General features: G+C 39.4%; 1 protein-coding gene across 2 annotated transcripts; it reads left to right on the top strand.

Annotated features, from left to right (window-relative positions):
- Nucleotides 1-332: 332 nt before the first annotated feature.
- Nucleotides 333-9,506, top strand: angptl2b (angiopoietin-like 2b). 2 transcript variants are annotated; one of them, XM_078789322.1, is made up of 6 exons: nt 333-514; nt 626-810; nt 3,588-4,476; nt 6,897-7,090; nt 7,864-8,134; nt 8,453-9,506. In XM_078789322.1, exons 3-6 carry the CDS (start codon nt 3,612-3,614, stop codon nt 8,650-8,652), a joined length of 1,530 nt encoding a protein of 509 aa, XP_078645448.1. In that variant the 5' UTR covers nt 333-514; nt 626-810; nt 3,588-3,611; the 3' UTR covers nt 8,653-9,506. The 2 variants fall into 2 exon arrangements, with proteins under 2 accessions (XP_078645448.1, XP_057926610.2); XM_058070627.2 differs by lacking the exon at nt 626-810.
- The last annotated feature ends 506 nt before the right edge of the window (nt 9,507-10,012 follow it).

Genomic DNA, 10,012 nt, shown 5'->3' with positions numbered 1-10,012 from the left:
AACACCTGGATGTACTTCCTGTCCTGACAACTTCTTTCCGTTTCTTGAGGCAGGTGATCATTATCACCTAATTAGGCTCTGATCAGTGGAAAACGCAGCTTTGTCTAGCACCACAGCAACCATGCAGTCCCAGACCATATCAACAGTGGTGATGAACCAGTGTCCAGTGGGCAGGACGGGGGGTGGAAATTTGAGTAGTGTGCATGTGTGTCAGTGAGCATGTGTGGGAGCAATCTCTTTTGTGTCACTGGGAGGAGGGGTGGAGTACATGCACCACGAGTGTGTTCAATTCAAGAGAGGGGGGGGGGGGGGGGTTGTCTGCTTACTGAAACTCTGCTAAAAAGTCATCATTTAAGAGTACCAAGGAGGGAGTGAGAGAGGTGCAGCTGAGAGAGACAGCCTCTTAGAGCTCTGAGGCAGAAGTGATGGATTCAGCTCACCAAAAAGTGACAGTCTTCTAAAGGGCCAACGGCAGCACTCTGTCACTTTCAAGAGACTTCACCAACTAGCTGAAGTTAGTATTGTTTCTTAAAATTTGTAAAACATTTGAAGGTGTTTTTTTTGGGAGGGGAGTTATGTGGAAGTCAAGCTTCTGTCATGCACATGACAGCTTTTTTAATAATAGCCTTTAGAATACTTTTACCCGTCCACTGCTGGAATGGACTGAAGTGTCAGAGAGTGAATAACCAGACTGGGACAGACCACAGGAGGACGAAGCTGTCTGACTTGGAATGACTTTCTATCAAGAGGAATTACAGCCAGGAGAGAAAGGCAACTAAGGGAGTTTCGTCAATACTAGTCAATTTTCTTGTAAGTAATAACTTTGGTCATATATACACATATACTTTGTTGAAAATGACGTTCATGTAAATACTGCATTAATAAAATGACTTTGATTTGCATTTGCATATTAGTTAAGCATAGTATGAGCAATAATGTCTAACCTGTTAATTGACTGATCCGTGTGGTTGAGGTAAAGGGGTTGATTCACAGGGGGATGCTGGAGAGCAGGCACTCAAGGAAAAGTAGTATGATCATGTGAATAGACAAATGGTGCTGTACAGATAAATGGTATTTCAACCAAGGTTCGTCATGTACTGCAGGAAATGTGAATGTATTTTAGCTGCAACTAAATTTAAATGTCACAGTGTGCAACTTCGGGATGTTCCGCTGTAGTTGAAGAGGATATGAAAACAGGCACTTGAATCCTGTCTTTGTTTCTGCTGCCAGGGCAGTGTTTGAACAATCGGGCTTTCAGGTAGAATTTTGGAACTTATCAAAACAATTCAGAAAGTAGGAAAAGTCACAAAACCTAGAATTGTCCTAGAGGTAATGAAGCTCTAATTATAGTTGCATCAAGAAGAGATGAATAGTAATATAACGATCATAATTCGACAAAGCATACCTGTGCATACAGAATGTTTTTGGACTGAACAATTACCTTGCAGGAGACAACACTTACTCATTAGACTTGATGCCAGTTTGAAATGCTGGAAAGTAGTCCCATAAAGCTACTGAAATGTACAGTATGTACTTGTATAGTTGTGGTGACATATAAAGTAAGACACAGGGAACAAAATAGTTGAGTTGGCGTAGTAAATTCTGGGGATGTGGTACAGAAAAATGATTTACCAGTAGTGGTCCTGCATCTACAAGGTCTAGGTCTCTCTCCATGTGTGCATGGCAACACACTCTAATGAGGTGACTAAGAATGTGAGGAATGCCATGCTCAAGCTGAAATGCGAAAGACGAGGGTAAGAGACATCATACAGTGAGTGAAAGGTTGTTCACCTTCCAATTAATATAAACTAAGCATTACCAAACAGCCTGGAGGGCTTCGCCGGTCGTAGACACACTGACCTAACTGGCTTGCCATGCTTGATTTAACATTGAGTGAAATTACTCAATAAGAGTAGGAGAGAGGGTTATACTGCACTTCTGTCATTCATCTTTGGACCATTAGCTGTGTGGAAGGATATTGCACTTCTCAACACCCAGTAATCATCGCCACTATTGTCCGCTCAACAGCACCTTATTAAACTGAACTGATGTCACGTCAATAATGAGATGGGGTTGTTGTTAACAGCACAGGATGAGGTTGTCTGTTGTTCCCTCTGGCGGATTGTCCATAGCATAATAACAGGGTGTCTCAGTTGAGTCAGATGGGACTTCTTTTTGTGCCTGGGGAAACTTACTTTAGTAAGTATTATTTAAAAAATATGTGTTAACACAAGCACATAACCACATACATGTACAAAAATGTGTATTTCCTCATGCAAATACTTTTCTTTTGCCTTTGACGTTTCGTGAAGCTTAGAGCAGGAGATTCTAGCCTCACAAGTGTCAACAACTCCTACACAGCAGAGCTCATGGTCCAAGGAGAGAAACCACCATATGAGCCACTAATCAAATATCATCATCAGCACATTACACAAGACGGCCAGAGGCGATCTTGTCAAAGTGCCAGCATTTTTCCCGTCAGATACAGTGAGGGCCAGATGTATTTCTAAAATTAAAAAATAAATATTGTATCCTAAGTAATATTATTATTATATATTTTAACTTTCCTTCCAAATGTTATTTATTAGCCTTTATTTGTGGCTGTCAAGCTGTCCGTTACAGTGGCACATACAGTGTCAGTTTATGTATAACAGTCAACAGATATGAAAAAGGCAACCTGAAAGAGCCATACGTAGAAAATTTGTTCATTTCTATCCTTATGAAATGCTCCTCAGTTGTATATGACACACCTCAAATAACTGTAGATATTATGTAACTCCTACAAGAAAACATGGACTTTGCACCTCAAATTTAGCAACTTCACTCCACTTTTTCTAAAATATACAATTTTAAATCATGCTGTTTTGTGGTTGAAAACGGCCTAAAGTTAAAAAAAAGCATATTTTATTTTTTTTGCCGAGTTTAAGCATAAAAATTGGAAAATACTAGGTGTCAGTACTATTACTGTATTGTTCAGTGAGACATACAATAATAGACCTGATCGCCGGAACAACAGGCACAATAATCCTGAATAAAAATCCTTAAAAAAAACATGGGCTACTTTTGCAGCCGTGTCAAATCACTTACTAATACAACATAATTATTCTAAAATCACTACATGATATTCCATAAAACAAAACAAAATAATTGTGAAGCATACAGACAAAATACTTTCAATTGTCATATGCACAGTTAAAAAGAAGGTTTTCAGTCTGGATTTGAACATTGCCAAAGTTGAGGATTCTCACACATCTTCTGGCAGCATAAAACTGAAATGCAGCCTCACTGTATATAGTCCTTACTCTGGGAACCTGCAGAGAGACCACTACCTGAGCTTTGTGTTCTTGGGACCCTAAAATGTCAGCGATGTACATACTTAGATGGTTAAATCATGAAAAGACTTGTCCACAAGCAGAGCTGTTTGAAGTCAGTAAATGACTCAAATCTTCTGTCTATATTGGCCATGACACTATCATTTACATCATTTTTGGAAAGGAAAAAATAAATCTAAGGGGTCAGTGTAATGGATATTTTGCCAGTGATCATGAGTTTCAATTGACTCCCCCTGTTCTTCCTCATTCCTCCAGGCTCGGTGAGTTGGACCAGATCTCATGGATACCCCTTCAATGGTCCTGCTGGGGCTCCTTCTTGCATATGGATCTGTCTGTCAGATTCACGGGACTGTTTCAGACAGCCACCACAGCAGTACAGTGCCTCAAGAATTTGAGAGCAGTGACGATGGCCTCGAGAGAGAATTTTTATATGCTGGAAGAAGCAAACGTGCTGCTCCAGACCAACAGCAGGACAAGTGTTCTTATACTTTTATTGTGCCACAACAAAAAGTGACAGGGGCTATCTGTGTCAACTCCAAGGAACCAGAAGCCATGCTGGAGAATCGGGTCAACAAGGAGGAGCTGGAGTTGCTGAATGTGGAGCTACAGAAACAAAAGAGGCAGATTGAGACTCTACAACAATTGGTAGAAGTAGATGGAGGTATTGTGAATGAGGTTAAGCTTCTGAGGAAAGAAAGCCGAAACATGAATTCTCGAGTTACCCAGCTGTATATGCAATTGCTCCATGAGATCATCCGGAAACGAGACAATGCCCTTGAATTAGCTCAGATGGAGAACAAAATCCTTAACCAAACTTCAGAGATGCAACAACTCACCAGTCGGTACAGAGACTTGGAACACAAATACCAGCACCTGGCTTCTTTGGCTACTAACCAGTCCGTTCTTATTGCCCTGCTGGAGGAGCAGTGCCAGGGTCGACCTCCTCCCCGACATGTCCCTGTGCCACAGCCACGAGCTCAGCCACCTCGACCGTCACCACCTCTCAACAAGCCTTACCAGCCACCAGTCCTACCTCGCATCAACAAACCAATCAGCAATGAGATACAGAATGATCAGAAGTCTCTTCCACCTCCAACTATGCCAACAATCACACACAGTCCATCTTCCACTGACAAACCCTCTGGTGAGTCTAATGACAAAAATAACAAAATGTGTGTACTGTCTTATAAAGGTGATGGTTTGTGTTACCTATGTTGCATTTTAAATACTACTAATGTCAAGAAAACACAGTCACCAACACAGGCACCCTGACTGTTCAATCCAAATTAAGGTGCATGAGCACATTCACCAAGGCCTAATTCCACTATGAGTACTTAGTCCAACATTTAAATTTATGTAGAAATGAACATAGTTAGTAAACTATCATTAAAGTGTTCTGTGCAAAGACTTTTTCAAACCTCAATCATTTAGCAAGCGTTGACTTTTATAACCTTTTGTTAAACCACCTATGGAAAGTGTGCCTGTTAAAAGAGTCTGTTGACAGCACTGATAGTGTCAAAAAAAGCTGTGAGCAAGACAGAAAGCGGTGAAAAAAAGAGAAGGCATGCGATACCGGGAGACAATGATGTCATTTGTTCCACTTGCACCAGGCAAGAATCGAGTCATATGTTCCAACAAAGAACTTGACTTATCAAGTACAAAAGAGCAGCATTTGGTTAGATAGTTCTCAGGCTTTATAGCTTTACAAAGACATTGTTGAAAATAAATAACTGTCAGAGTTGACTGTGATATACCCCTAATTGTTTTGACCAGGGTCCATAGAATTAAATAGCATTTAGTCTTACATTTAGCGTTTAAACTTAGTTCAGATGAATGCAGATAGAGTAATGTGATTTATTGCCTTTTACATGCTACAAATTGTAAATTCTCTTCCCAAGTATTGATAGGCCCCACCCTCATGTACACCTCCTTATGACCCCTAATGTATGCTGTTTCCAACTTTATATGTTGAAATTCAGCACTGTTTATGGTGCCAGCTGGCACACGGCACAAGAGTGTTGGAAGCTTTAACACTTTCACACTCAATTGAATTCAGGGGCCTGTTGCCACATTATAGTGTTTTTCCATGTCAAACATATTGACAAGAGGAAGGAGTTGAAAGATTTAAAGCATTCTTCCGATACTGTACATTTTATATACATATACAGTGAATCTCTGCACAGTCACGATTCTTGTCGTCCACATTTTTGGTCAAATATGTTTTTTTTTTCCTAAAAAATATCTAAATATCATTCTAGTATCTAAATATCACACCAAATACATTCATTGTAAGTTCGTAATCATTTATAAATATGTCATACTATAGGTAAAATGTACAGCATACATGTATCACTGTTTGTCAGGAAATATGGTTTGTTATAGCACTTATAAAATGTTTTACAAGTGTTTAACAACATTTGTTGTTAAATATGTACTGTATTTCTTCTTGGCCTTCCACTTGCCTCAAGACTCAACATGGTGGAATATCACACATTTAGCTACTGTATACTTGTAAGGCTTTTTCTGAATTTAGTTTAGTTCATTTAGTCATTTTTATGCTTGAAAACGACTCCATCCATCCATCCATCTTCTATACCACTTATCCTCATGAGGGTTGTGGGCATGCCGGAGCCTATCCCAGCTGTCTTCGGGCGAGAGGTGGGGTAAACCATGGACTGGTGGCCAGCCAATCACAGGGCACATATAGACAAACAACCATTCACACTCACATTCATACCTATGGACAATTTGGAGTCGCCAATCAACCTAGCATATTTTTGGAATGTGGGAGGAAATCGGAGTATTTTTGTATGTGATAGTGATGCCTCATAATTCAAAGTGCGATGTAGTGAGGGACGACTGTATGGCTGTGTCTTGTGACTTATCATTCATTAGTGGTGATTACTTATACATTTTACAATTGAATAAGTGTGTTTAATAAATGCCAGGGATATTTAGGGCATAAACATGAAAGTGTTGCAAATGAACAAGGGCAATTGAGAAGAGAGGGTGTCACTTTTCTTGTAAATTTAAATCAAAATTGGAGTCAACATCAAGCTAGAAGAAGGGTTTGGAGTAGGGGAGCAAGCCATGTGTAAATAGTCATTTTTCGACCCTTTTGTATTGAGTTGTGGTCTCCTTTAGAGCAGTATACACAATAAACTGCACAGAAAACTTAGTTGTATAAAAATCCTGGACAATCCAAACAGTGAGTATGAGGTTGCAAGCAAACAACCCCCCATAGATGAAAACATAACATCCTCAGTGGGAGGAGTAAGCCCAATACTGCACTGTAAGGAAATAAAAGCGGGCTGAAAAGTTTCCTTGTTTCATCAGTCCGCTGTCAGGGTTCCCTTTGCCCTCATGCCAGTGTTTCCTTTGGCTGCACTTCCAGCAGCCATTTCCCCTATGAGAGGAAAAGCCAAGACAATTTTACTGTTAAAATCAGAAGCAAGTTGTTGATGGATGGGATTCCCTTCGTATGAATGTGAAATCTATTTGTGGTTATGCTGAGATGCCGGACAGAATATAATCCGTTTTATATTATGTCATTTTACTGTCCAGGTCCATTCAAGGACTGCCTGCAGGCTCTGGAAGAAGGTCACACCAACAGCAACATGTACCTATTAAAACCAGAGAATGCCAATCGTCTAATGCAGGTGTGGTGTGACCAGAGACATGACCCAGGTGGCTGGACCGTAATCCAGAGGCGAGTGGATGGCTCTGTCAACTTTTTCAGGAACTGGGAGACATACAAGGTAGCACCACTTCACAGCAACATTAAGCACTTCATGGTCCCGAAAGCAGCTGGTGGCTTGTCAGGGCACTTTGACTCTAACCAGATGTGAGCAAATAATGACTGGGGAATTATTTAGTTTACAAAGTGTCTCAGGTGGCACTTTCAGTCATGGTAAAACACACATGACTCATTAATCCCATCTACATATGTTTTAGTGGGTTTAGCGTGCACAGTAAATTAAAATAACAATGTTTGACTGGTGGTTGTGTAAGCATTCTAGCCTTTTGAGTTTTCCTGATTAAAAATAAAAAGAAACATTTGTTTACTGTACGGTTATAATTAAATTGGAGCAAAGGGCAGAAACGGATATTTCCTAGACACAATCTTTTAACCTCCTGAGGTCATAAATTGCATTCATGTGCTAATCAGAAGGAGTGTTTGTGTGATTCAAAGCATGTGTAGGGCAGGGAATTGTACAAAAGTACAACTGACTAAAGCGAGAACAAAGGCTCCCAAGGCAGCGTTCAGGACACAGTGTGTGCATTTCTCTGTAGTCAATGACAAAATGGAAACACACACTAAACAGTCAATCCCTGTCAAACATGACTCATAGGATCCATTTACAAAAATGGTCCAATAAATAAATAAACCTGCAGAAAAGCAAAAGTCATAGCTTGCTTCATCAGTACAGCCTACCACCCTTGAACAGATAAGATGTGCAAAACTTTCAAACAGTATTAAGTAATTGATCTCAGAATCACACTGATGGTGTCTTTCTTTTGCACTTCACAGCAAGGGTTTGGAAATATCGATGGCGAGTACTGGCTAGGACTGGAAAATATCTATTGGTTGACTAACCAGGGAAACTACAAACTGCTGGTAACATTGGAGGACTGGTCTGGCCGGAAAGTTTTTGCAGAGTATGCCAGCTTCCGAGTGGAGCCCGAGGCTGATTTCTATAAGCTAAGGGTGGGTCGTTACCATGGCAATGCTGGCGACTCCCTCACTTGGCACAATGGGAAACAGTTCACAACACTGGATAGAGACCATGATGCTTATACAGGTATGATTTATGAAATCAGTTTCATATACAGTGGATCCCCGCATACTCATGGTCCTGCAAATTTTGATACAAAAATATTTTTTTAAATTATCCCCCTCATTCCCTTTAAGTTGGTAATAATTTCTAAATAAGTCATAATATACAGCGAGCCATGTGTCCAAAATATACATTTGTGGGCATATCAATTACTCGTGTTTTTCACCATTCGATGCTGGCCCTGGAATGTAAACCCATGAAAAGAGGGGATCTACTATAATTATTTTTGCAACAATGCAATGCAATGCAACAGCTCTTTTAACCTTCTCATTATCTCTCCAGGTAATTGTGCCCACTACCAGAAGGGAGGCTGGTGGTACAACTCTTGTGCCCATTCTAATTTAAATGGCGTCTGGTACAGAGGAGGACACTACCGAAGCCGCTACCAAGATGGAGTATACTGGGCTGAGTTCAGAGGCGGAGCCTATTCGTTAAAGAAAGTGATCATGATGATTCGTCCAAACCCAAACACTTTCCACTAGCCATTAAAACTCACATGCTGAATTTTCCCTGCAAGAAGAGACACACCTAAATGTTCCATAGTGTTTATCAACATGTTAGCCTTAGTAATGGTATTAGTATATCACACAGACACATTACTGAAAACAAAGGCATGTTATACCACGATCACAGACTCCAAGATTAAACACATGAAAACTCTTTCTACTTCAAGTCACTTGTGTCCAACATAACATAAACATCTCTTTTTATGATCAAATGAATCAATAGGGAACCAAACTGCAATCAAACTTAAGCATCTTGAAGTCACATACAATATGTGACACCTTGACAATATACTGGCAGGATATCCAGTTAAAATACATATCATTTTATCCACTCATTATACCCTATTACAAAGGGAAATTAGATTAGGCATTGGAACCGTGCAATCTATTTTCTACATACTGTATATTGAGTTGTAGTATTATGCAGTACCAGTGACACAGGAAACGTATCCCATGACCTTTTTAAATCTAAATGTAAGTTTATAAATCATCAGAACAGTAATATTATTTTGGGTTGGTTTTTTTTGTTTGTTTTTATCGGCCTAGGTTGCTATATAAGCCAAAAATAATAGTATGGTGTACAAAATATTGCAATAATCCAGTCCTCCGACAGCTGACATTGTGACATGTTTTCTTTGCTTATTACAGTATTCTCTCCAACTGCTTGAACCATTATCCATGTATTTGCTTGTATGAATCAAGCATTGTATTTACTGTATAAATCCAAAGTTTGCTGATGTCTGTGGATCCAACACATTGCATTTGTACATAAGATGTTTGTAATATAAATATCGTAAATACATTTGTTATGTTAAACATTGCAATAAAAGATGTACAGTGAAAATGGTTCCTCCTTATTTCATGCTAAAATTGCCAAGGAAATTGACAGAAAAGCAACTTAAATTCTTCCTATGATTTATTCAAATGCATTTTCAAGATGGCTTGATTTTTGGGGACATACTGCAGTCTTGGATAAAGGCAAGATTTATGAGGGATGTGAGTTGATGAATGATCGCTCTCTCCAGTCTCATTCTCACGGGAATATATTTGAGTATTCCGAGTGCTCCCACACAAGGATTATTGCCTGACCACATACTTTTTTTCTGTGCACTTTTTATTACCACTTTCATATTCTTGGGTCAGTTAATACTTTACATGTGCTATTTACAAAAAATCAAGAATAAATAAGCCCATTAAACCTGTGTCCAACAAAATAGCAAATACTGATATTTAGTCCAATAGTAAATAAACATTGTGATTATACTAGGTGCTGACCCAACAGCGGTCGTGAGAGGCAGATTACAATAATATAATAATAATAATAATAATAATAATA

Source organism: Doryrhamphus excisus, linkage group LG3, assembly GCF_037039965.1.
Source record: "Doryrhamphus excisus strain RoL-2023G ecotype Guam linkage group LG3, RoL_Dexc_Guam_v1.1, whole genome shotgun sequence".
Classification (NCBI taxonomy): domain Eukaryota; kingdom Metazoa; phylum Chordata; class Actinopteri; order Syngnathiformes; family Syngnathidae; genus Doryrhamphus; species Doryrhamphus excisus.
This window is presented reverse-complemented; position numbering and strand designations above follow the sequence as displayed.